This window comes from Rhipicephalus sanguineus, chromosome 1, assembly GCF_013339695.2.
Source record: "Rhipicephalus sanguineus isolate Rsan-2018 chromosome 1, BIME_Rsan_1.4, whole genome shotgun sequence".
NCBI lineage: Eukaryota > Metazoa > Arthropoda > Arachnida > Ixodida > Ixodidae > Rhipicephalus > Rhipicephalus sanguineus.
Genome location: NC_051176.1, coordinates 281,817,436 through 281,845,174, shown reverse-complemented (window position 1 = coordinate 281,845,174; position 27,739 = coordinate 281,817,436). Strand labels below are relative to the sequence as shown.

The following is a 27,739-nucleotide window of genomic DNA, read 5'->3' as shown; positions in this document are numbered from 1 at the left end:
GGAAATGCTGTGAATGTGTGCAGTATTCCTGACAAAATTCTCTGCACCCAATGAGCTAAAGCAAATGCTTGCATTTATAACAGTTGCCATTCCTGGATAAATTTGTGCTTTGGGTGTAATAGAATACAGAGCGTAGAACTCGTGATCGTGCTCATTGTTTGTTTTATGGAAATTGCTCAAAGTGAAGTATGCTATTCTAATGCTGTCTGTCAACTGAGTCGGGTGCTTAGCCAGAAATTTTTTTCATGAGAAGGGGGGTTCAACCGCTCTTTATGTATGTTCATTCATGAGTTTGTATGTGTGCGCATATATGTACACATACAAGATGTAAATTTTTTGGGGCGGTGGGTGGTTGGGGGGGGGGGGGGGGTGTTGAGCCAACTGAGTGATGTTTATGCAGCTATACATGAATGGACTCGGCCACATATGCTGCAATTAGTAAATAAAAGTGTTGCTGCAACATCATGGTATAATTAATGCACTTGGTGTAGTTTAGCATAAATCATAGAGTATAACAAAAAGAAGTTATTATTAAGCAGTCTTGTTTTGCAGTTGCAGCTACAGAAATAATATTATGCAGTTTTACAGCAGTAATATTATGTGCGTGACAGTCTTGTTTAGCGACTTCAGAAACATGCTTATTATGTTCAGGAAAAGTTGCAGGGCCCCCTTAACATATCTTGCATTGAGATAAGCATCTCAGTGAGGCTCAAGCTGAATGGTTCAATGTCATTCAGGCAGAAAAAAGCCACCACCATGATAAAAGTCCATTTCATTAAAACAACTCTTGATCATTTGTCACGGTCTCTTGCCACACCTCTATAAAAAATAACTGAGCGGGAGAGACACTAAGACTATAATTCTGCTACCTGTAGTCGTTCGGATTTTTCAAAATTTTTTAGAAGCTCCTCAGCATCCCCATCCGAAAGGAAACTAGACCTGACAGCTGTCTTGAGAATATCCCGCACACCAGGAACTATGTCCTTTGCATTATTAGCAATGTATATGACTCCACCATTGCACAGCAGCTTCCAAACCTTTCCTTCATGCTCTTTGATTTACTGATAGACAGTAGTGTAGCCAGGGGGTGGATTGAAGGGTTCAAACCCCCATTGAAATTTTACATCTTGTATGTGTACATATGTGCACACACATAAAAACACGTTATCATGAACATAATTCAAATGGTTTAAACCCCCCCCCCCCCCCTTAAAAATAATATCTGGCCATGCCCCTGGTGCTGGATATATCTCAAAAGGCAGAAAGTCACAGTTACAACACTTAATTGTTAAATTTGGGCAAGATTTACATATGCTTGGAAGAGTAAATATATTATTTGTGACAGATTACTCCAGCACTCACCAACACAACACACAGTGAGATATAGTAAGCATGCTGCATAACCTCTAATTAGTAAAAATACTGTTTCATTTGTTATTACTGAATAAACACCCATTTATGTGATGAAGATCTGTAAACCAGAAAACAGTTTTTATCTCTTCATGACTGCTGTTTCACTTGCGAAGAACTGTAAGCACGTAGATGAAAAGTAACATAATAACAAAAGCAGAATACAAAAAAATGATGGGCACATGGGTACTTCCCATGAAACACAAAACTTCTATAAAACGTATTTAAAACATTTAAAACCTCTATAAACCTCTATAAAACATTTTATAGAGGTTTCGTGTTTCGTGAGTTGGTCCATATTACTGCCCTTTTGACATCAAAATTTTTTTTTAGTTGGTCAATGCCACGTAGTACAAGCTGATGGTTTACCTCACATTTGATGTCTTATTTTCCGTGGCCCTGGCCTGATGAAAATGCAGTCATCAGGTCAAGCAGTCCCATGACCACGAGCTTGGTCCATGCCTTATCAAAGAAGAAATCTCCCTTAGCATTACAAGCACGAAAAAAAGAGGAGGCAATGCCCTTTTGAGCACGATCCTGAATTATGCTGCAGAAAGAGGCACGCACCCTGTCCCTGGCCCCCACCATAATGGCAAGAACATCATCAGGCGGCATTCAAAGGCTGCTATTCTTTGTGCTGATGGCCACTCTTGGCTTTTTGGAAGGATCCAGATTGGCCAAGAATCTGGTGCAAAAGCCCCTGTATTGAGACCTGTACACGAAGGATGAAGCCTCCTTGAGTTCAGTAATGTCACTCCACCAAAAGCCATCTTTATGGTCTGCTTTTAAAAGTCACAGAGAACCTGCTTGCTTTCTGGAAACTTGTAGTATGTAGGTAATTGTCGTTGCACATTGCCTTTTGCTTTGAACCTCTTAAGCCTGGGCGCTACCTCTGTATATTAATGTTCATTTTGTTTTACTATATCCATAGACGATAGCAGCCCTAATCATCTAAGGAGAGCGCCAAGTCTGCCCCATACCGTTACTCAGTTGGACCTGTCCCATCATTGTTTAATGTGCGTAGTTATGGCCATGCAGGTTTTTCACGATAATGGCAGCTGAGGACCCCTGATGTGGCATTTAAGAACTTTTTACTTCCCACCTTTACCCCAGAAAGCCGGGTACCAAAGGCAGGCTGTTGTGAAAAGCACATCATCGGTTTCCATTTTCATTTTTGCATCGATTGTGAAGCTTGTTTTCTTTTGGACTTGACCAGTGGTGGTGGTGATGAAAAGGGTGGGCGAGCACTGTGGTGAAACTTGGCTCCCTCTAATGGAGAACCTTGTGCGTGCCCATGGGCGTCGGCAGGGGGGTGCAAAAGAGGCCCTTGCCTCCCACCTAAGCTACACAGCGCTCCCCCTCCCCCAGCCGCGATGCAACGCGGGTTTGCAAGCCCCCCTTCCCCAACCTCAAGACAGAATCCTGCAGACGCCCATGCGCATGCCTATGAATATATCAGTTCTCAGATGTGAAGCATTCCGGTTAGTCTGCGTAAGAAGAATAGGGTAAAATAAGGGGTTATGTTTTTGGTAACAAGCATGAGAAGCCAATAGAATATGAAGCCAATGGAAGCATAGAAGAAACAGTGGTAGCAGTTATGGGGGGCCACTGGTGCGCTCCTCTTCCCCCACCCCGCACTTTCTTTTTTGGGTTGCAAACTTTAGCAGCCATAATTATGAGCTGCATTTTGTTTCAGACATGTAGTACACTGCTGGAATGAAGCTTGCCTAAATAAACTTGCAAATTTAATTACAAAAATTGACATCTATTTTGTGTGCCTCCGTAAGTGCACTTTCAGTTAGTAGCTCGCCTCCCCATCCCTCAGAGCATAGCTGTGCCTCCGAGCGGAAGTGAACTTTCATTTTGCTGGTAATAATTAAAAAAAGAGAGGTTAGTTTATAATAAGCTTCATATTTATTAACAAAGAAAAATGAAAGTGTAAAAAAAACTTCATCCCCCTTCTTCCGTACCTCAGAGAGCCCAGCCCAGAAACTCCTTGTGCTAATGTGGATAGCAGTTTGTCAACATCTTCTCTGAACTAATTAAGTGCTTACTGTTAAAGAAATATTACATTACATTTTAAGCAATTTGCAAAGGTGTCCAAAAGACACGAATATACTTTGGAAATGGCGACATCACGCAGCTATACCAAAGCTGCAGTTTGGGAAGAAGATTTGAAACAAAAGGCAGTGCTTTGTTCTTCTTTCCATCATTTGTAATCAAGTCTCCATCAGTTTTGTGATGTGTCACTTCCAGATGTGGTAATGGCACCGTATGCTTCAGTTTTGATATAAAAAAATTCATTACGAATCTTTTATGACTCATTCACTCATATTTCAAATGCAAAATTTTGCATAGAGGCTGCTCTATATCTATGCTATTTGAAGCTATCTAGGCTTAAAACACTGCCTAAAATTTTATTGCGGTTGCAGTCAATTTTAAAAGTGCTCCGAAACTTAGCAACAAGCGAAGAATTATTTGCCAGATTCACTTACAAAACCAAAAGTGCACCTATCTGTAGTGCCTCCACAATCCAATATGCAATTCTGTAAAGACTCACATAGTGAAATTTCACCTCCTCTGTGCCATTGTGGAAATAAGGGAACATAATTGCTAACTGCCCAAGTCAGACAATGGTGTATTTGTATTGCATTCTTGAGTTACCATTTACATTCCCCTGGACAAATGGGGAAGATGGAGGCTTCAGTCCAGAGCCAATGTTTTGATCAAGGCCGACTTGTCCTCATCAAAGAAACTCCTCTGATGAAAATAACTCTCCATACTAAAAATCCTTGTTCTCTGCCTCAACTGCAAGCTAATTGATCATTCATAGCAACATGAGTGATCTAAAAAGATATCAATGATTTACCAGTTCTGCTGACGGAAGTCGCACCTCTGGGCACCTTTTCCTCAATTTCTGCAGGAAGGCTGGGTGATATCTCTCAGGTGAGGGACATCTATGTCTTTCATTTAATTACGACAAAGGTAATTTCAGGAAACAGCTTAGCATTTTAAAGAGAGCAGGCTGTAAACGAGAATTCGTTTCACATACATGCAATATTGGCTTTCGTTCAGCCGCAATACTGTCGCATGTATGACTACTTTACAAAGCAACGCATCAGCGAGTCAGCAGTGTGTATTGTACATTATGCCTGGTGCTTACAGCTGCCACTGCGTCAGGTTCAAAATCTTGTACTTTGAGCGTATATTAATTAAAGGCTTTATTTATGGCTTGCTTTTTTTATCGCTCCTTTTTGAGCAATCTAAGATACTACTATCATCCATGCTGATTGAGCACAGTATTGTGAACAGGCTGTTACAGTTAGAAAACAACTGTGTTGACAGCCTGTAATGGCGGATCTCAAGCACTTGTATAAAAGTTTATATATACGCAAAAAATGCATGCAGCTGCACAGTAAGTGTAGACTTTTCTGCCTTTATTTGCAATGTCTTGGCAGATACGAAATTAGGCATCACAGGATGCATCACCAACTGGCTCTAAATTCTACCCTTTTGAAGTGCACTAATATGTTTAGGAAGACATTAAGTCTGCACACTTAGCAACAGATGAAAACACTGGTCATGTTCACCGCTCACATTCATACACACTTTTCCAGAGTGTAATACTTGTATAGTTTTCATGCTATGGTACTGAACATATACCGAATGAAAACTTTGTAGGAGAGAGAGGCAAGGCAGACAGAACAGATGCCAACATGAGTGTCTGCCTTGCCTTTTCTTTATTTTTTTTCTACAGTTTCCTCTCCACGAAATGGTCAATATGCAATGCCAACTAGCTGAACTGTACACCATTCCAAGCTTTGTCATGTTGTCTCCTTTTTATCCTAGCATTTTTTCTTTTTGGAGAGTGTACAAATTTTATGTGCTTATGTGCATACACTTTATTCATTTGCAAGTTTATATAATTGTATGCCCTTTTGTTTCTCAATATGCTCCGATTTAAAATATTTTGCATATGCTGAATGTTCGTATTTAAATTAGAAGTTTTTGATGGTGGCGAAATGCGAAGAACACCTTTGTGCTTTGGTTTAAGTGCATGTTAAAGAACCCCAGGTGGTCGAAATTAATCCACTACGGCGTGCCTCATAACCATATCGTGGTTTTGGATTAAATATCCAGCGATTATTATTATTATTAGACTAGAAGCTATGCTCTGTTACTCTGTCGTTTGTTTTCTCTTTCGCGAAGTGATGATGTGGTGTGTTATGGTGCATGGGCTTGCGAATGCCAAAGATCGCCAATTTCCTGCTCCAAGTGCTGATAGAAAAAAAAAAGAAGCTTAAAGTGAGACGCACACAAACACACGCACACACCTTGAATATCTAGCTTAATAAATCATACGCCCTGAAAATGCTCAAGGCTACGGTACCGTAGCCTTGAGCAGCCTTGAGCTTCAAAGCACTTCTCGTCAATGCGGGGCCGGCCGCGCGTGCTGTGTCGGACAGCTCTGTATTTCGTCGCCGGCGATACCTCTTCACTGATGGGCGTGCACCCTGCTGGGAGCAGGTGCATGTTTTAAAAGGTTTTCCAGAATTCTAGAAATGTTTCATGTGAACAGGAGTTTCGCCCTGTCCTGTCGTAGCACACTAATTTCCAGCATGCCGCATAAGATCAACAAACGCCGATCCTATCACATATCTGCAACAGTTCTTTCTCGCGCCCGGACACTGCCGAAAGTTACAGCTATAGGCCAGTCAGCGACTGTATCAGCACATACGCGTTACAGCATGACTGCAAGACGCCAGAAAAGTCAAATTTATCGTTCCGACCTTCATGCCAATAAAACTAGGGACCGCAATAAAACTTTCCCTTCCACTATTTTCTACCACCAACTGTGCATCCACCATACGAATGTTTATGAGCCGCAGTCTCGATTTTTTGAAGCACATGTAAACGAGCTTGAAAAAGTTTGTTACTGTTAATAAATAATTAAGTTATACAGTCGCATATACAATAAGAATACTTATGTGTAACCTTAAGTTTCGAGCTTTATAATTGTGCATAAAAATAAAAAAAAAAAGCTTTGTTTGGATCCGGTAGGATTTAATACACGCAGACCCAGTTGACTCCGCAATCGTAGGGCCGTCGTAGCTGTAAGTGTACCTTTAATAGATTATTAGAATAAGTTAGAATAAGATATTGTTGTTTACGTCAGATGTGACGTAAACTTGTTTGTGACGTAAACTGCTTGTTTGCTTTCAACGGTGCCGCCTTGACTCTTGCTTTTCATGGTCGTCTGCGAAGCCTTCCTGGCGTAATTTTCTACCTGCGTATTGCCTTTAATTTTCGTTTATTACTGGTGTTTAGACAGTCACAATTTGCTGTCATAACGCGCACTTCGTTCGTTGACACTTCCTTCGCCGTGTTCTGTATTTGACGGATTCCTGTGTATTCCAGCAAGTATCTGGATGTCGGCAGGCTGACGACGAGAAAATGAATCAGACGAATCTCCCTGTTTCGGAGATCATCAAGAGCAAGGAGGTCGACGAGCCCAAGAAGCAGTCACGAGAGGACTGGAGGAAAGCAAAGGAGCTCGAAGAGGCCAGGAAAGCTGGCACAGCACCAGCCGCTGTCGATGAGGAGGGAAAGTAAGTTTCCACTTGGTATTTTGATGTGCACACCGCACGGATTAGCTCCAATCTGGCGGAATTGATCGGCTTTGCCTACTCCTGTTTTGCGCAGGGACATCAACCCGCATATTCCTCAGTACATATCTTCGGCACCATGGTACTTTGGGGCAAAAGGACCCACTTTGAAGCACCAGCGCCCGCAGCCTGAGAAACAGAAGCAGTTCAGTCGAATCAGCGACTACTATTCTCGAGGAGAATTTGTAAGCGACACACGTCGGAACAAAATCTCTAGCTGTGAGCAGGCCTGAAAGATTCCCTAATTTCTCATCGTTCTTCTGATTCCTTCCAGGATTCTAGAGCAACCAAGTACAGAAAAGGTGCCTGCGAAAACTGCGGTGCCCTGACCCACAAGCGAAAGGATTGCTTAGAGGTAACGTGCTCGTACTACGGCAACTTTAACTCGTAGAAAGCATGAAAGAGCCTCATAGTGTGACATATGTGCAAGGGAAGTCTGCTAATAAAGTAATTGATTGCAGAAAAGCCTTTCTGCAGTCACTTACTTTATTAGCAGACATTTTTATGTAGCCTAAGTATGTCCATAAGAACTGTTCTCAGCAAACACTGCTTTTTGCTTTATATTTTTCTCTTACTTCTAAAGGAACTTTTTTCTGAATGATTATTGTACTGAAATCTTTGCTTGTTTAGAGACCTCGAAAAGTTGGGGCTCGATTTACAAATGATGACATTGCGCCTGATGAAAAAGACCTGCCGAATTTGAATTTGGACTATGACGGAAAGCGGGACAGATGGAATGGCTTTGACCCTGCCTGCTATCAGGCTGTCATAGAAGAATACAGGAAGGTAGAAGAGGTAATGTTTTTGTTATTCCACTATTTAGTATTGCAGCCGCTACTTGCAGGTATATGATTTACTAATGTGTTGTCTCTTGCAGGCAAAGCGGCAACTGAAGGAAGACAAGCTGAAGCATGATATCTTGAACCTGGAGGGTGTCAGTACACGTGAGGTATTTTGGCCGATGTGCAGAATTTTTGCTTTGCCGTTAACCCTCTTCTAGCTGAATGTTTAATTTTGCTGAATTATCATGGAAGTTTACAAATCGGCATGAAACATTTTAAAACAGAGCAAGCTTTGATATGAATGGATGTTTGCAACAATTTAGTTTTGTGTCACCACTGCACATCGGGAAAACGAGCATCTGCGCTGGAATTTTTATATGAGTGTGAACACTGTTAAAAAAAACATTATATTGGAGCTATATAGGCGAACAAAATGCAATGTAACCCTCTGTAGTGCGAACTGTATTGCAAAACTCCATAATATATTAGAATACACATTAGGGAGGCAAGGTATAGTAAGGTCAAGCACCTTTAATGAGACAAAGTGAAAGTATAACACAATTCTTTTGCACTCGATGCATGTTTTTTGGGGGGGACAGTAAGCGGGTCTCAAAAGTGCTTTTGGAAATTTCCACTGCGCAAGTTGCCTGCAACAGTGGCTTAACGACTAAGGCGTTAACGATTCTAAGCTAGGTTATGGAAGCAACCCCCTCTGTGGCAGTCATATTTTGATGGTGATGAAATGCAAAAAAAAAAGAAAAGAAAGAAAGAAAAAAATTTCATGTACTCAGGTTTGGTCCCCGTGTAGTAAAACATTAATCCAGAGTGTCTCACTATGGCATACCTCCAGAACTTTAGTACTCAATTTCGGTGAATGCACACTCATATAGATTTTAAGGTATTGTTTATTGGGCTCACCTTTCTAACGGACAAATTTGGTGCAGGTTACCCACTGATGGTATTTATACCTACTGAAAGTACTTTCCAAGCAGTCCTTAGGTTTTCCTAACATTTAAAATGAGAAGTTAGTAAAGACACACCTTTTTTTTAATTTCCATCACTCTGAGAAGTTAGTAAAGACATGCCTTTTTTAATTTCCATCACTGGTCAGCTTATGTGCTTGAAATGCTTGTTCTTTGAGAATGCTGGCCCAAGTGGACACGTTGTGGCATTGACATTTCTTTTCTATATGTAAGATTTAGTATATACGTATTCTCATTGTTATTCTTCACGAATTTGTTTCTGTTAGTCTCGTTATGTCTGAGAAATATTCTCTGCAATGTGACTGTGTTGCCATTTCTGCAGAGAGATGACAGTGAAGACGAAGCTGATGGCGACGAGGACAAGTATGCCGACAATGCAGACATGCCTGGCACAAAAGTGGACAGCAAGCAGCGCATCACCGTGCGGAACCTTCGCATACGTGAAGATGTTGCAAAGGTGTGTGGCTTTTTTCGATTTACTTTTCTGTGCCATTCAGACCAAGCCCCCCTACCTCACCATAGTGAGCAGCTGCGAATAGGAAGTGAAGTCTACTGTCGGTCTAGTTGGTTGCTTTCCTAGCTGTGAAGAGGAAACATGTAGCTGTCCACATGAGCACGAAGATTTTAAAGTGTTATTCCTGCCAACATTATAGTGCTGTCCTTGGTGTTTTCTAAGTTTCCAAGCATACAGAGGTGACATATCTGGGAAACAACTGGAAGTAAAATCCCAACATGTGGAGGAGGAGGAGGAATAAACTTTTATTGGAAACCAGCAATTTGGTTGGCTGGGCCTAGGCCTCCTACGTGGGGACGTTGAGGTCTTGCCTCTCCGCCGCCTTGCGGGCCTGCTGGGTCGCCCAATCCCAACATGAGGGGCATTTTTTTCAGTGACTTGCTTATAGTGCAGTGGCCAATGTTTTTACATTTTTCATCAATCTTTTTCCTACTGTAGGAAAGCTGTGCTGGTAAAACAGGCCATTTCTAACTGTCCTTTCTTATTTTGGCTTGCAAAATACAAGTGTTCAAACTAAGTCAAATCCCGCTACAACGAAACTGACGGGACGCGCGAAAAAGTTCGTTGTCGCGGAATTTCGTTGCAGCGAAATTTCATCTATAGACTATAAAAGCTATGAAGATCTCATGGTCAGGACTCGTCCTTTAGTTCTAGCAAGCGCATCCATTGTCCTTTACATTTAACTCTCGCTAACTCGGACGTACTTGGCCGCACACCTAGTGAATATATTTTCTCGCGTATAAAACGCACAAAATGTACAGAAAATTTAGCGCTAAACTCAGGGTGCGGGTTATACGCGATATTTGGTGCACAAGTTGGCTTCACAGTAATGCAAGGAAGGCGGCTTTGCGTCAGTACGCGAGCAAGCAAATACTATATGCAGGCTACCCTCGAAGCGTGCCGAGCCTGTAGCGCCGCGAAGGAGTGTGCCAAAGTTCGCTAGAGGCTAACTGAAAACTAAGTGCCAAAGCTCCGCACTACCAGTCATAAGCGAGCGAAAGGAAAGCCGAATCGCTTCGTATCATTTTACGACTTTATTGCCTTTAATCTTTCTTCCGGTGTGTTAGCTGCATACTTGAGCATATTCGCTATCGATGATCGCGACGATAGGACAATGGCAACCGCGGTTTTCTGCGCAGCGGTTGCGGCAAACGGTAGTTCCGTTTTCCATCTGTGTGCGCTGGCCGTGCGCGTGCCTTCATAATTGCGTCGTTACTATCTGTAATCGCGTCTACCGCGGTTTTGACCACAGCATTGCTTTGAGTCGGTGCATGTACGTTGGATGCGCATACTTTTGTGGTCGCCCATGATCGCGTCGACACGACAGCATTTGTGTTTGCAGCGGTTGCGGCAGAATGTAGTTACGCCTAGACTAGGTGCGCGTTGGCCGCGTGTGCCTTCAAAACGCCGTGGATGTCATTGACGATCGCAGGGCTTGTGATGACGAGCAGTAATATTGTTTTGAGTGCTACGTCAAAACAGTGGCAGGAGTTCTTGAAGAACGATTCTTTCGCGGCCCGCACGCGCATCAAACCCGCTGGTAGCATCATGGTGGATGGATGATCTGTCGCCGAGCATCTCAGTGGTGAATAATTTACCGGGATGTGCGTGTGGTGGTAGAAAGCATGTCTCCGATGAAGACACGAGTCTTGCGATGCTGTTGCACGGCTCTGGCAACGAGAAATGGTAGAGTTTCTAGCAGAATTTTGCGGCAATTCGAGGCAAGCTCCTTTTCCGTATGTGGTGGCACTCGGGAAAATTTCGTTGAAGCGGAAATACCCAGAAAAAGTATTCATTGTGACGAGTCATTTTTTTGCATTGTTTTCTATGGGCGGCTGACGGGGAATTGAAAATTATTCGTTGTGGCAGAAATTTCATTGTAGCGGTATTTGTTATTGCGGGATTCGACTGTACACCTTATGACACACACTGTTTCCCTTTGAACGTGGTGAATCGGTTCTGTGGAAACCCTCAAATGGGAGTGAAGTGTGATGCTATGAAGTGTAGCTGAAACTAAAATGTTAACTATAGCTCCTCACCCAGCTAAAGAAAGTAGAGCTTGCCATCACAGCTATATTTGCATAACTTTCCATAAGAAGCAAGTCTCGTCTTCACTTTGGATAGGCTTAATAAAAATTATTGACCATGGAAAGTCCTTTTACTGTGCATTGTTTTCAGACACAGCTCCAACCCACAAGAGATGTAAAGCACCACTGGAGACCTGCATAGATTATGTTACCACTGTAATGTATGTTGTTCTGTAGCTAAGTTTATCCCTTCCTTTTTAGTACCTGAGGAATCTGGACCCAAACTCCGCCTATTATGACCCCAAGACACGTTCCATGAGGGACAATCCATACAAGAATTCAAACAAGACCCCAGAAGAGTAAGTTGACAAAGATGAGCTTTCTTGCACACACATGCATGTGCATGCATGCCACTTACAACGAAATACATTTTTACTGTATATGTTAGTGCTCTTTGACTGTAATAGCTGTGTGAACTCATTTTGAATTAGAAAGTAGCAGAAAACTGAATTTATTTTGATGAGAGTAGGATGTAAATAAAGGGGTTGGTGGTTGTAATTTATTTTGGAATTTTGGCGCCAAACACATTGCAATGCCCTACAGTGAATTACCACAGAAGAAAGTGTTTTTTATTCTCTCATTTTGACACCGTGGTTCCCATGATATCTATGAATTCCAGGCAACTGTGGGGTGAATGTTAATATTCTCCATATAATTGTTCACCCCACAGTTGCATGGATTTTATAAACTTTTTTTCTGACATGATTTGCGAGATTACATTCAAGTATCCCGTATGGTGATCCATAGTGGTTACCTGAACTATTGCTTGGAGTTTTTCGTCTCTAGTTTCTAGTGATGGGTTATTCTATGCCAAAATATGGTATTGGTTTTTAAAAAGAATTCTTACGTCAAAGTAATAGCCGCCAATTGTATTTCACCGAGGTCTGTGTTTTATGTGTGCATATGTGATTCTTTACTAATATAAAGCATTTTTTTTTCCAGGCTGCATTTTGCTGGTGATAATTTTGTTAGGTACTCTGGGGACACTCAGAAGATTGCAGAAGCTCAATGTAAGCATGATCGATCGATCAATCAATCAATCAATCAATCAATCAATCAATCAATCAATCAATCAATCAATCAATCAATCAATCAATCAATCAATCAATCAATGTTTATATCACCAGAAAAATCTAGATGGTCTTCAGAGCTAAAAGCTGCTCTAGACAGCTTGACTGGTTCCCTGATGACCCTTACAATCTAAAAAAAATTACAATATACTTTATAACCATTGTTAGTCTACCATATGGAGTTGTTGAACTGGCTTTAACACTTCAATGCAGTGTTTGTGCACCCAACTGTAAAATTTCTTCAACACTTAAGCACTTGTGGCATAGCTGCATAACATGTAAACAAAGCAGGGCTGTAACAAGACATTACCTTGGCATTATTGGTTACAAATGAGTATTCTATAGACTCTTTACTATTGAGGCAGTCTTGGCAAGGCTGCAGTGCTGATAATTGATAATTGTGAAATCAGCAGCCTTTAACTAGCACCTAATCTGACAACATATATACACTTGTAGTGGTTAGCAGACATGACGTAAGTCCCAACGTGACTCCTATGAAATTTTTCTGTGCATCTTGTGTAGGGATATGTGGGCACTGCGTAATTTTGAGTGAGTGAGTCAGAGCTTTATTCTGCCTAATTTTGAATATCACACCAAAGAGCTTTGTGTCCTTAATTTCTGGTGAGGTGTAATAACAGTGCTCACCCCCCCCCCCCCCCCCTCACACACACTTCTATTTTATTATCAGAGTTGTATACTTTTGCAAGCTTTTTGTGAGGCCCCCATTTGACTTTCAAATGTAAAATGTTATTGAAGGCTGCTCTTTTACAGCGGTATCTGAGAAACCAGGTTTTATTACGCAGGTCAGAATTTTATTGTAGTTTGCTTTTAACAGGCTCAGATTAGTGGATGCAAAAAGAAGCCATGGTATGTAGATGAAACATCATGGAAGTAAACAACTTGGATCAAAATTTTTTTTTAATTTATGAGAGCATAAAGCAAACATTTTTACAACTCTGTAAAGGTAGTACCGCCCTTGACCTGGTATCAACTTGGTGTTAATTATGAGACAATTTTGGATGCACTTATGCCACCTACCCAAGTTCCTCTCCATATAGTGCACAGGACTTCATGAACTGTTATAGTCCCACCTGCAATATCATCGCCCTTGAGTAACCCAGGCTGATTTGTGTGTTCACATCTTGTATGCTGCCAGTGCTTATGCAGTCATGACAAAGCAGTGCTCTTGTAGGCTGGATAAATGAACACACAGATTGTTTCCATCATGTTCCTGAGATGCACTTGACTCCTTCATTTTCATATTTACTTCAGCAACTTTGCATCATCATTAGTGCCAGTTTCCTCATCACTGTGGTAGCGGAGGCGTTGCAGCTGGTAACACGGTGACATGCAGATACAAAAAGCTGCGGTTTGGTGAAGTCATTGACGATTAATGAATTGGTCCCTCTCATCTTCAGTAACTCTTTGAATGCCAGACTTGTACATATTGCAGAAAAAAAAATGTAACTGATTAAGTAAAGCACTCCTTTAGGCTAGTTGGTACATGTTGAACAAAGGTTGGGGAACTTTGCGTTGCATAGTCAGTACAGCACCTGTGTACCTCCAATGCAGTGCAAAGTTCCCCAACCTTTGTGTAACTGATTAACATTAAAATAACATTAAGAAGCATCATCCATTTGTAGTCTGTAAAAGTAACCAAGCAGTAATTGCCTTACATGTAATTGACTGCTTTTATGTTACTTTCACTTTTATGTTATTTTCACTTCATTGCCAAAATAGAATGAAGTGGGTTGGTCTTCCAGTGTGTCCTCTGCAGCCATTCACATATTGTTTATATCTTCACAAGCATTTGTTTTTCTAAATTTTTGTTGGTTATCATCTTTTGCTTATTTTTTTGTCAAGACACTAGTGGCACTGACAACTCCCTCAATTTGTTCGTTCACTAGACGGAAGGGTGGCGACGTAATGTACAAACACCTCCCGCACAAGGTTGTGGTTATTCAGTACCGCAATGCCCGTATCTGGCTATGACGTGCAGTGCTTCACTGTTTTTATAGCTCCTGGTAGGGCCAGTGGAGAGCTCAAAATAAAAACAAAAGTTGTGAATAGGTGATTTCATGATATCAACACCTGAAGTGTCCACTGCTATGAGCCATATACCAGCGCTCTGTTTCAATTAGTGAGCCAACATCTGGTGAAATGTGAAGTTGAGAAAACAAATACTGAGCACCCAGATTTGCTGGTCTGAACATGCACATGTGCAAGGCTGCTGCATGACATGACCAATTCAAATACTACTCACCTGGTACAGATTGTCGTGTCAGTGAAGTAAGTGGTGATGTGTACTAATTGGTTACTGAAAAAAAGTAACTGAATTTCTGTGAGTATTACTAAGTAAAAAGTAATCAATCGATTAAAATAGTGAAAAAATGTAATTGACAAGTAATCAATTACATGAAATTTGTCGGAAGAGTCTGGTGGATATTGCAAGAACTGAGAATTATTGCAACTTTCTGCATATGTGAAAGATGAAACATTACTTTTTGGAAAAAATCAACTTCACGTTTAGAGGATATTAGAATTTCATACCTGTGCTGTTCTGTTGACAATTTCAGTATAATATAGTGAGTCATGATATTTTTGTGTGCTTGTGTCTTTTTTGGCCTGGAAAAGCCTTCAGATGTTGCCATGTTGATGACTAGAGGGTGCGAGGATTTTTCTCCTTGTGGGGCGGGGCATTTTGATCCTCCATTTTGTTTAGGGTTGTAGGAAGCCCTTATTATTTTTTAGAGCTATTGCAGGAATTTCATCGTGGTGTCGCTATCTTTCACTTTCTGTCTTTTACTAAAGTTAAAGCGTGTGCTGTTGGCCTAGAAGTGCAGCAGTGTACCAATTGATTTTAACTTATTGGTTTCTTCAGTCTCATTTTAAAAGTGTATTTCGGTAACATGAAAATGCCGAGGACTGGTAAATGATTTAGCTTTGCTTTAAGTGATGAGCAATCGTTGAACAGGGAATGTCACTGGAGCCAACCATTCATCGAGTGGACTTGTCTTCGTCAAGGCAGCCCCCGCAGGGGCGCCTGCGCGAGCAGGCGTTTGGTGTGTAGCGACACCACGGACCCGAGCTAATGGGGGGTTTCGACCCCTCCCACGCCTAGCCGTGCGTGGCTTTGCCGTGTCCGGGGAAAAGGGGATCCTGGGGGTTGAGTCGGCGCCGGGTGATTGGACCTTTAAGGCCCCCCGGCAGAGGCAACACACCCCTTTGGCCCCAGCTTCACGTAGACGGCACCCTTGGGCTGACCCACCCAGGGGAAATCGGCGGTCGCCTTTTCCTATCCCCTTCTCTCATCTTTCACTTTCCTATCCTCTTTCCTCGCTGTCCTGTCTCCTATTCGCTTCAGTTACTTCCCAGTTTTCGTAGGCGGCCTGGGTTAACCTTGTGTACTATATCCAGCCTTGGATATATTATATTGGGTTATAGCAGCTATGTATAGCTGGCGTCTGCATGTGTTGACCAAGCATTGTAGCGTCCCCTTGTTGGGCTCGATGGTGGGTGGCTACCATGGCTGCTGAATAATGAAGCATTTAATGGGTACTCCTTTCCCCCCACTTTCTGATCGCCCTCTCAAAAGAGGGCGCACCGAAGTGACAGCAAGTTTCCTGACAAACCACAAAGACAACTTTCCTCGGTATCACTGTGATACACAGTGAGCAAACCGACATGCCAGCGAGAGGCGTTTCACCTTTTCTTGTCGCTAAATACCTTGAACAAAAGCTAGGACCAGGATATAAGATCACTAAAATGTCAAGTGGAGATCTACTTCTTGAGATTTCTTGCAAAGCCCAGTATGAGAAACTCCCCAGCCTTGAGAGATTCGGAGACATTCCTATAACTGTGACTGCACACAAATCAATGAATACGGTCCGTGGTGTAGTGACAGATGACGACTTAATTACACTAAGTGAGGCCGAACTACTGGACGGATGGAAAGAACAAAATGTGATTGATGTTAAAAGGATCAAGATACGCAGAGATGACAGAGAAATACCAACCAAGCACTTGATCCTCACATTTGACTCAAGCAAGCTGCCAGAATACATTGAAACAGGGTACATGAAAATCCGTGTCAGGGCATACATACCCTAATCCGAGACGGTGTTTCCGGTGCCAGAGATATGGCCACGGATCTCTGAGCTGCCGAGGACGGCCAACGTGTGCAAAGTGTGCTGAGCACGATCACTCCTCTGACGACTGCAACAACACGCCTCACTGTGCGAACTGCGATGGTGAGCACCCTTCTTACTCTCGATCATGCCCTGCATGGAAAAAGGAAAAGGATATAATAACGTTCAAAGTCAAAGAAAATGTATCGTTCAAGGAAGCACGGAAACGGTTTTCAATAGTTCACTACACTACATACGCCGATGTGACACGCGAGGGGGCAGTGTCACAACGGACAGTGGCTCCCGCCCAGACCTCACGCAGGGTTGCAGCGGCTAAGCCCCCAGCCCCCCACGCGGATGCAGCAGCTGCCGCTCTGCCACCAACAAAGGGCCAGCAGCCTAGCGGCTCGGTGGCCTCAACGGCCTCCTCTCGCGAGTCGAGGCCTAAACCACAACAGTCTGCGCGCATAATGCGCTCATCCAGCGCCTCCAGGGAGGCGATGGATACAACACCAGTCACCTCGACGCCTTTGGTGTCGAAGGAGCGGCACCGCTCCCTTGAGCGTGCCGCAACAAGCAAACAACGCATAACAGCTCCTCCAAAAGAAAGTCTTACATAAGATAAATCCTAGTATACAGAGTACTCTCCCCTCTAGCTCATAATGGCTACACAGATACTGCAGTGGAATGCTAGAGGCCTTCTACACAACCTAGATGATGTTAGAGAACTAATAAGCAAGTTTAATCCTAAAGTACTCTGTATACAGGAGACACACCTCAAGCCTGAAAACACAAACTTTTTAAATCAACATGTCATTTTTCGTAAGGACCGCACTGACAGCCTTGCCTCGTCAGGTGGGGTAGCTATTATCGCAGTAAAGTCAGTTGCAAGCCAGAAGTTACAACTTCAAACTTCTCTAGAGGCAGTGGCCATTCGCGCCATCTTGCTTAATAGGATCACAACTATCTGCTCTCTATATATTCCTCCTGATCAAATGCTAGACAAGGCAGATTTTGAAGGCCTAATTAATCAGCTCCCGGAGCCGTTTATCTTGACAGGCGATTTCAATGCACACAACTCGCTCTGGGGAGACTGTCGGTGTGATGCGAGGGGCCGCCTGATAGAGCGGTATCTCTTGAACTCTGGTACATGCCTTCTAAATAAAAAACAACCGACATACTACAGCACAACACACAATACCTACTCTGCTATAGATCTAGCGATCTGCTCAGCCACTCTTTTACCCTACTTAGATTGGGAGGTGATTCAGAACCCCTACGGCAGCGATCACTTCCCTATCTGCCTCAAAACCACGGACCAAGACTCCATACCACATAACCCTCAGTGGAAAGTAGCATGTGCAGATTGGGAAAAGTTTTTTCGTATAACTCACATGCCTAGAAATGCTTTTAATGATTTTAACATAAACGATGCTATTGCTCATTTTACCGCTTTTATAGTTGATGCTGCATTAGAGTGCATTCCCCTCACAAATGGTAGCACAAGAAAAAAGCGCGTCCCATGGTGGAATGACGAGTGCAGAAATGCGCGCAAAAAGCAAAATAAGGCATGGAGCTTGCTTCCGTGAGCATCCAACGGCGGAAAATCTTGAAAACTTTAAACAAGTAAAATCCCAGGGTAGGCGCACTCGCCGTAATGCTAAAAGAGAGAGCTGGGTAAAATATATCTCGAGTATAAACTCATACACACAAGAAGTGAAAGCGTGGAATAGGCTGAGAAAATTATCAGATAAGCAGTTCCGCGCTTTGCCCTTTGTTGACGCCGAAGGCAACAGCCTTGAAGACCAGGCAAATGCGCTCGGTGAACATTTCGAGCGCGTGTCTAGCTCATCAAACTACTCAGCAAGTTTCCGTAAACACAAAGAAATAGCAGAAAAGAAAGCACTGAACCGTAAGCCTAGTAGAGACGAACCGTACAATCGTCCCTTTGGCATGGCTGAGTTTAGAGCTTCCTTGAACAGTTGTCACAAGTCTTCGCCGGGAGCTGACAGAGTCATGTACATAATGATACAACATCTCCATCCCGACGCGCAGATGGTGCTCTTGAGTATCTATAACAAGATCTGGACCGCAGGATATATTCCTTTAGCATGGAAAGAGGCTATCGTAATCCCCGTCCTAAAAGAAGGTAAAGATCCATCTTGTGCAGCAAGCTACCGGCCAATAGCTCTGACAAGTTGCCTTTGCAAGCTATTTGAAAAGATGATAAATCGCCGGTTGTTGTACTTTCTTGAAACTAATATGCTGCTCGATATGTATCAGTGCGGTTTCAGGGAAGGCCGTTCAACAACGGACCATCTCGTGCGTATTGAGGCCTACATTCGGGATGCCTTTATCCACAAACAGTTTTTCCTCTCCGTGTTTCTTGATATGGAGAAGGCGTATGACACTACCTGGCGATTCGGAATCTTGAAAGACCTCTCCGAAATTGGTATTCGAGGTAACATGCTAAACGTGATAGAAAGTTACCTAAGTGACCGTACCTTCCGCGTCAGAGTAGGAAATGCTCTGTCCAAGCCATTTACCCAAGAGACTGGTGTACCGCAGGGCGGTGTGCTAAGCTGTACCCTTTTCATAGTAAAAATGACCTCTCTACGGTCATTCATTCCGCGAAACATGTTTTATTCAGTCTACGTAGATGATGTTCAGATTGGGTTTAAGTCCTGTAATCTTGCAATATGTGAGCGGCAGGTACAGTTAGGCCTCAATAAAGTGTCAGCCTGGGCAAATGAGAATGGGTTCAAATTAAACCCCCAGAAAAGCTCCTGCGTTCTTTTTTCAAGAAAGAGAGGCCCAACCCCTCAGCCCGATATCCATCTACAAGGGCACCGCATACCTTTGAGCGCAGAACATAAATTTTTAGGTGTGATCCTAGACTCAAAACTGACCTTTTGTATCTCACATTAAAAACCTGAAAAATAAATGTCTTAGAACCATGAACATACTAAAAATTCTCTCACACACAGCATGGGGTAGTGATAGAGAATGTCTCATGAAACTTTACAAAAGCCTCATACGCACACGCTTGGACTATGGTTCTGTAATTTATCATTCTGCTGCCCCAAGTGCATTGAAGATGCTAGATCCTGTGCATCATCTGGGCATCCGGCTGGCTACTGGTGCATTCAGAACAAGTCCAGTGGAGAGCCTTTATGTGGAATCTAATGAATGGTCGCTCCATATGCAAAGATCATATTTAAGCTTTACTTATTTCCTTAATGTACACTCGGATCAACAGCATCCCACTTACACAACTATAAACGATATGACCACGGCCACATTGTATAGTAACCGACCTGCAGCAAGACGTCCCTTTTCGCTGCGGGTGAGGAACCTAAGTGATGAAATGGATGTCCCTCTTGAGCATGTGTTAATGCGCCCTGCAAGGGCGGCGCCACCGTGGCAGTGGCAGGTATTAGAGTGTGACATGTCTTTTGTGGAGGTAACTAAGCACGCTCCAGAAATACACATTCAAATGCACTACCTAGAGTTACAGTCAAAATACTCGTGCCCTGCATTTTTTACGGACGCATCAAAATCTAAGGTAGGCGTGTCCTACGCTGCTGTGGGTCCATCGTTCTCTGAATGCGAGAGGCTGCAACCAGAGACGAGTATTTTTACAGCTGAGGCTTACGCACTCCTTTCTGCTGTTAAATACATCCATAGTACAAGGCTCCAAAAGGCGGTTATCTATACAGACTCGCTAAGTGTTGTTAAAGCCCTGAAGTCACTAAAAACAAATAAAAATCCAGTTCTTGTCGAACTGTTTTCAATCCTGTGCAAAGCCTATTTGTCAGAACAACGTGTGATAATATGCTGGGTCCCCGGGCACAGGGGCATTGAAGGCAATGTACTCGCTGACAGCATGGCGACTTCCATAGGCACGAAACCTGTGAATCCCTCTATAGGTCTTCCTGCCTTAGATCTTAAATCACTTAGTGCGTAGGAAGGTGAGGGACTACTGGCAGCGATTATGGGATACCAGGACTTCTAACAAGCTCCACCTAATTAAACCACAGATAGGAAAATGGCCTCCTCATAGTAAAGTACGACGCACCGAGGTCACTCTCTGTCGACTAAGAATAGGCCATACATATGGTACGCACGCTTACCTGCTCCTTGGAAATGATCCCCCCGTCTGTGGTGAATGTGGTGGGACACTAACGGTCCTCCACGCATTACTGGAATGCCGCAAACTTGACGTACTAAGAAAAAAGCATTTTCCCCTGGCATTTAGACAAAGGATACCACTACACCCAGCTTTATTCCTCGGCACAGATCCTTTATTCAGCACAGGTTCTGTTTTAAGTTTTTTAAGAGAATGCCAAGTATTGCAAGTTTTTGCTCAATTTGTACCGTAGAGCAGCCTCTCAGGAGAGGGTGCTGCTGCGGCAGTTTTAAGAGGCACGTGTCTCCACGCCCTTGTGGTTAAGGGTCTTGTTGAGGCATTAGTGCCGCGTTTACAGAATGCCAGTGAAACTTATAATCTTGCGATATACTTTTAACCTACTTTAATCTTTGACCTCTACCAACTGTAGCCCATAGCCCACCGCACTACATTCATCATGCCTCCATTGATTGTATATATCTTTTAGGCCGTTTTACAGCCATGATATCACACACACATCGTAAATCATGGCCCATCTACATCCCAGCATCAATTGACATGGCGCTCTTTGGCCTGATTTGGCCCTTGCGCCACAAAACACCAATACATCATCATTCGTCAAGGCAGCAAGGCATCAAGGTAGCTGCTGCCGTGACTATGACAACTGCACTTGTTGAAATGTCGCCTTCATTCCCTGTTCAACATTTTCTCATCACTTCAAGCCTCCATCTTCCCCTGAACTTCTCACTTGTTAACATTGCTTTATAACATAGCTTTTGTGTTCCTCAGTGTTTGCCTGGCAGGCCTACGAGAAAGGTGTTGATGTTCACCTGCAAGCAGAACCCACCAAGGCTGAACTGTTGAACAAAGAGTTCCTTTCAAAGGAAGAAGAGTTCCGTCACTCCATGAAGGACAGCATCCTAGAAAAGTACGGTGGAGCAGAGCACTTGCAGGTGCCTCCTAAGGAGCTGATATTCGCCCAGACGGTAAGCACATATTTATGCATTACATTTGAAGTGGGTATTAGTCAAAAGCATCATTGCGTATAGTTCTGGTGGCCTTAGGTGTGATATTAGCTCAGCAGTGATTCTTTTTGCATTGGAGTCTCAAGGCAAATATACTTAATTGGTTCATTCAGCTGTGTACTTTATACAAACGTGAAGATACCAGTTAGAAATCTTGCTGCCATTTTAAGTGCGAATGCACTTTATAAGCGACCCTGAATCCGCCGTCCCATAGCAACGGCGCGAGGAGCGGAGAGGAGCGTCTGTAGCAACGGCGCAGCGACGTCACGCCCCACGTGACTGCGCGCGCTCCGCCCTCTGCTCCGTGGCTGCGCGCGCCCCGCGCATAGCCTGTGGTGATGAAGGCCGGCGGCGAGACGCCGAACGAAAGCGTGCGAAGCGAGCCGAGCACCCCGAAGCCGATCTGGCGCGGGGACGCGCGATGCGTGAGCGAGCGCGGGCCCTCGAATTCGATCGGCCGGACGCGCGCTTCCAGCGAGACTTCCTGGACCGCAGCTTCGGATATAGCTGCGCGGTGTACGATCGACTGTGGTTCGACAACAACCTGAGCCCCATCTCGGGCGTGCGCAACGCCGCCAACAAGTTGAACGCGTTGCGGGTTCTTTGGAACGAGTTCGGAAGACAGATCATCATCATCAGTAAAAGTGCTTTGCACTTAAAAACGGCCAGACCTCCGTGGGTCGGCTGGCGCGTGCTCTCTTCTCTCGCTGCCGTCTCCTTCGCTCGGCTCTGCAGTTTAGTCGCGCGCGCCCCCTCATAGCATCACCCCGTGCTTCGCACTTCCTCATACTCCCCTTCGGGGAAATGCGGGTTTTTTGTGAGGCCATTTATTAAGGCAAAAGCCTTGTGTGCCTCATCAGATGCTGCTTTGAAAATTGTGGCGTGCAGTAAAATAACTCGTGTGACCTCGCATACAATGAGAAATAAAAACCAGGCTTTGAGCTGGAATTGAACCTAGGCACTCGACATGGCAGTCAAGCATCCTACCTCAGAGCCACTCCCATGCATGAAACTTCTTCGAAAAAAGACCCTTTACGTGTGTCATAGGGTTGAGGAGTCATGTTAATAGATATAATATTGCATGGCAGAAGCGTAAACTGCACCAGACATGACACCATATAAATTGCATAATGAGTGGGTGGTTAAAAGCTGCCCAGCCATTACAAAGGGCTCAGCCGTAATTAATCATAATCTTCAGCCACAGCATCAATGCTGTGTGCAGCTATGTAGGTGCACAAACTGCCTTGCAGATGCGTAGTGGATACTGCATGGCTTTCACTTTCGAGTCGCCTTAGATGAATGCATAAGGGACACTGAGTTTTTTCTTTTTTTTTAATATGTCGTGCACTTCAATTTCTGTGTTGTGCTATTGTGCATCATAGACCTTATGTGCCTGACATTGGTTTGGTTCATTTGCTTATTGATTATTGGCTGACAAATAACACAAAGGCCTGCTGATTACATCCTGATTACTTAGCATGATGATGGTGCCAGAACATTATTTGGAACATAAGTGGAATAAGACTCACTGACTGGTATTTTGTAGACGTTTTAGACCGGTTCACGGTGTTAGAATAGGTTAGGTGTACCGACGTTCCGCCTCCGCCGCGCAGCCTCCTCGCCGAACATGGGGACGCGCTTCGCGTTTTTTCCAACAGGCTGCGCTGGGTGTATCGAGGCTTCAGGTCAGCCACTTCAACGGGAGCCGCGTCGCTTACAAAGCTGCATTTGCGACAACTCTTCAACTGCTGGCCATTACTTTTTTATCAGGGTAACCGCACATATCAATCTGATTTGAAAGTAAATGCACAGCATCAAGAAATTCAGTGGCGGCAGCCAACAGATGGAAATACATAGGAAATATAGCTTCTGCGAACAGCGATAATGAGTTTACAGGTGAACACGAATTTCAAAAATATTCTTTAGCTCGTGCACAAATAAGGCCACCGTGGCAAATTGGTTGAGGCCGCCGCAACAAACTGGGTTAATAATAACATCTGGTGTTTTACGTCCCAAAACCCCGATATGATTATGACAGACGCCGTAGTGGAGGGCTCCGGAAATTTCGACCATCTGGTGTTCTTTAACGTGCACTGACATCGCACAGACCTCTACCATTTCGCCGCTACCGAAATGTGACCGCCGCGGCCGGAATCGAACCTGCGACAACGGAACACCGTGCCCGCGACCTTCGGGTCAGCAGCCGAGCACCTTCGCCACTGGTCCACCGTGGCGGACCCGAACTGGGTTAGTCAAAAAGAAAAAGGTATTCCCTGAAAAAGAAAGCGGGGGTGAGGGCAGTTGACGTCTCTCTATATGATGCTTGTAAGAAGAAAGCAACACATCTGACAGTGGTAGGTTAGAAATTCCTTTCATGGGTTGTCGTTGTGCATGCACCATATCGCATGGATTCAAGCAGCTGCCCACGGTGTTAGTTGTTCAGCTGCCTTTGCAACGTTTACACGTGCTGGCTGGCGCGCGGTAGTGAAGGTTAACGTCCGTTTACCGACCATTCCATCATGAATCACCATGTGCCATTCTGATTCTGCCTCTCGTTATTCGTCACAGACATGCTGTTTGTTGTAGTAGCAGAAGTAGAACTTTGTGCCCTGCTCTGGGTGCACAAACGTGAAATGGTCGTGCCCGTTTCCTTTTCAGTGTCCTAACCATTTGCTTTCCAGTTTCTTTTTTCGGGAATGACAAGAATTGAGAGTGACACCATATTCCGTGACGTCACTGTCTGACCCGTTAAAACTAACACGCCGAACCAGACGAGGCCCCATTCGTGCACATACGTTCGCCAGTCGAAACGCCTGCCGTCTAAATGGTAGCCGATATGAAATAGCTTATCCTTGTTCATCATGTCCTTATTTACACAACTTATATTGTCCAGGTGGGCAAGAAGTGCTCTTTTTCGCGATGCATCTCAGGCTACAAATCGTGCACGGAGAAAATTTGCTTTTTCACTGCTCTGAAGGATAGTGACCGCTTGAATATGTGGCCACTGCTATTCCACGGAAAAATCGCGAGTTGCAAACAACAAATTTTGTTTGTGAAAAACATTTTGATGCGCGATTTGTCACCAAATCATGGGTAGTGCTATTTAAAAGAAAACATTCTTGTCTTGTGAGGAAACATTCTTTCGTATCATGTAGCCGCACCATACAATACTCGAGCTAAAGCAGCTTTTTGAGGCAAAAATATGTAAAATTCGTAGATCGTCCCAATACTGTGATAAAATTCTTGGCGCACCGTAACGTATGTATCTTGCAGTCTATTTATTTTGAATATGTCAAAGAGCGGCTTCGTAGTCATTGGCCACAAGCTGTCGCCCACTTCATTGCATTCTCTTTCAATCCTGTATTTTCCGACGTGGGAGCGGCGCGTCACATGCTAGTGCACGCCCCGAAAGACCTAAATAGAGTTGTTCTATTCCATTACATCAAAGCATCCGTCTTCTCGCAAATGTTTACGGAATTTGCAAATAAGCGGTTCGTAGTAAAAGATTCTGAAGGCTCACTTGATCTCATATCCGAAATGCCCCTTAACATGACACCTGCTCTTTATATGATGCTGACCGCAAATACATTAATTAATCTTTCGAGGGCAAATGAAGGGTGAATTCAACACGCATCACGCAACTGCAGATTTACATTTGCAGACAAATGAGGGCACGATCGCCTAAGCCACGGTGTTGCCGAGGCCGAAGGTGGTGTTTATGAGCTTCACGCCGCATGCCGAACCGTCATGCATAAAACATTAGTAAATCTTTATATCTAACTTATGTATATGATATTACAATACCACACAATCCTCACAGGGCCTTGCGACATTGCTAAACACGCTAAAACACCTAATGTTAGAAGTGTCAGGTTTGTGCTGGGTATAGCCAGGTGGATTGGATTGGATTGGATTGGATTTATGGCCCCACCCTTTGTAACGGGCGGGCATCAACCGATGCCCTGGCCTAATGACTTAAAAAAAGAAAAAAAGAAAACGATAGCGCATACACATAAGTGGCTACACACACATCTAACCACCACGGTACATGCACATGTTCAACGAGGAGAGCTTCGACATGTCAATTTGCGCGCACCTTTGTCCACCACTCACTGAGTCGCTTCTTGGTCGTAGCCACTCCGCCACTCCGCCACCATCAGGAGCGTCGTTGGGCGAGAAGCCAAGCGCCTGCTGTAAGGTGGTGCCATCTGTAGGTGCTGTTGTGAGGCCCTCGCAGTCCATGACCAAGTGTTCGATTGTCTCCTGTCGGCACCACATACACGGCACATTGCATCTCCCACGCTCTCATCAAAGCGCCGGCGATATGCCAGAGTTCTAAGAGCGCCGGCTCGTGCTTCGAAGAGGAGGCTGCTGGCTACACTATTGTCGAATAGGGGTTCGACATGGATCTCCTGTTTGGATTCCCTGTAGATCCTCAGTGTACTCTTCTCCTCCATGTCTCGCCGCCAAGTGTCAGTCTCCGTCATTCGCACTTGGGTCTTAACTGCGTTGGACCACTTACGCTCGGTGTCCTCCTGCACAGGGCTCGCATAGAAGCCGTATTTCCTGCTGAGGTGCTGCAGTCTTTTCGACCATCTGGTGCGGATGCCGTTGCGGTGAACATAATCAAATATTCGCCGTGCCCAGCGATGTGGCTGCATCAGGCTCAACCTGCCTTCGTAGGACAGCTTGCTCCGAGCTTCCCGCGCTTCGAAACAGGACCAACCCAGGTCACCCTGGACTGCCTCGTTGGCAGCGTTGCCGTGGCACCCCAGAGCCAGTCGTCCCACGGCGCGCTGACTGCGTTCAAGCCACTCCCGGGTCTGCGCAGCGGGGCAAATCACTGCATTAGCGAAAGTCAGCGCCGGCACGTGTACCGCCTTCCATGGTTCGTGCACCATAATGGGGCGGTTGAAACCCCACAGGCACCTCCTACGGAGTACTTGGCCGGCCCTCTGGGATGTTTGTCTCAGGTGCCTCTCGTGGTTTCCTGTATAATCTACTTGTGCCCAGAAGCCACCGTCCCGCGCGCGCCTCCTTTCGGCAAGAAAGGGAAAGAGGTCCCCGATTTCTCCTCATTCCAATGCGCCGTCGCTCCACCTAAACTATTCTAACACCGTGGACTGGTTATTAGTAGGCCATTAGAACTAAAGGCCTGTAGTGACTAAAAAACAGAGACCTGTATAACAAAGTACCTTGAGGGTCACAAGCACCTGGTTGGAAATGGGTTTGACTGTATTAATACTATTCACTGCTTCTCTGTGATAAACTGGAAATAGACCTCAATATGGCTTGCTGAATGTTTACTGAAATTTTGTCGTTGGGGCTGTAGTTAACAGTTGTTTAATGCTGCAGGAGGATTATGTGGAATATTCAAGACATGGTGAAGTGGTTCGTGGAGCAGAGAAGCCTGTCATTCGGTCCAAGTATGAGGAACACGTTCTTATTAACAATCATACGGTAAGTCATTTTTCTTTAATTATTGCCATTTGCCGACACGTTGTTGGCAGGTGGCAGCATCAATAATGTTTTGTGGCAGCAACTAACGTTACCTTCATCATAAAGCTTTTGGTTTGAACATGTCATCCTAAACTTTCAACCTTCATTACTGGCGACTGCATGTCTGCCATTGAAAGTTACAGTTTTCACAAATTCAGTTCAAACAGAGGCAGATAGCGTCAATGTCTTGTGGCAGCAACTAACATGACCTTTGTCATGAAGCTTTTGGTTTACAAGGAGGGGAGGGAGGGCTGGGTGCAGATTCTGCCCTCTTGCCAAACATGGCTGCCAAAAAAAAAAAAAAGCCTCAAAAAGCCATAAAGGGAAGCTTTTCTATCAGCCAACAGTGCCCCCCAGACAAATTCCCGCTGAAGCGTTGTTCGCCGTCAGGCGTGCTGCTGATTGGAACAGTGGCTCTACCATTTGTGATCGACACTTCAAAACAGT

The 27,739-nt window shown here is 44.3% G+C and overlaps 1 protein-coding gene across 1 annotated transcript in view; it reads left to right on the top strand.

Moving 5' to 3' along the window:
• Nucleotides 1-6,505: 6,505 nt before the first annotated feature.
• Nucleotides 6,506-27,739, top strand: part of LOC119379131 (pre-mRNA-splicing factor SLU7) — a 47,422-nt gene continuing 26,188 nt past the window's right edge. Inside the window, exons 1-11 of the mRNA XM_037648319.2 lie at nucleotides 6,506-6,524; nucleotides 6,829-7,019; nucleotides 7,114-7,261; nucleotides 7,351-7,431; nucleotides 7,707-7,871; nucleotides 7,954-8,025; nucleotides 9,164-9,298; nucleotides 11,644-11,741; nucleotides 12,385-12,452; nucleotides 21,558-21,754; nucleotides 27,149-27,253. Coding sequence (XP_037504247.1) covers nucleotides 6,865-7,019; nucleotides 7,114-7,261; nucleotides 7,351-7,431; nucleotides 7,707-7,871; nucleotides 7,954-8,025; nucleotides 9,164-9,298; nucleotides 11,644-11,741; nucleotides 12,385-12,452; nucleotides 21,558-21,754; nucleotides 27,149-27,253 — 1,224 coding nt within the window. The 5' untranslated portion in view covers nucleotides 6,506-6,524; nucleotides 6,829-6,864. The remainder of the gene's footprint in view (nucleotides 6,525-6,828; nucleotides 7,020-7,113; nucleotides 7,262-7,350; nucleotides 7,432-7,706; nucleotides 7,872-7,953; nucleotides 8,026-9,163; nucleotides 9,299-11,643; nucleotides 11,742-12,384; nucleotides 12,453-21,557; nucleotides 21,755-27,148; nucleotides 27,254-27,739) is intronic.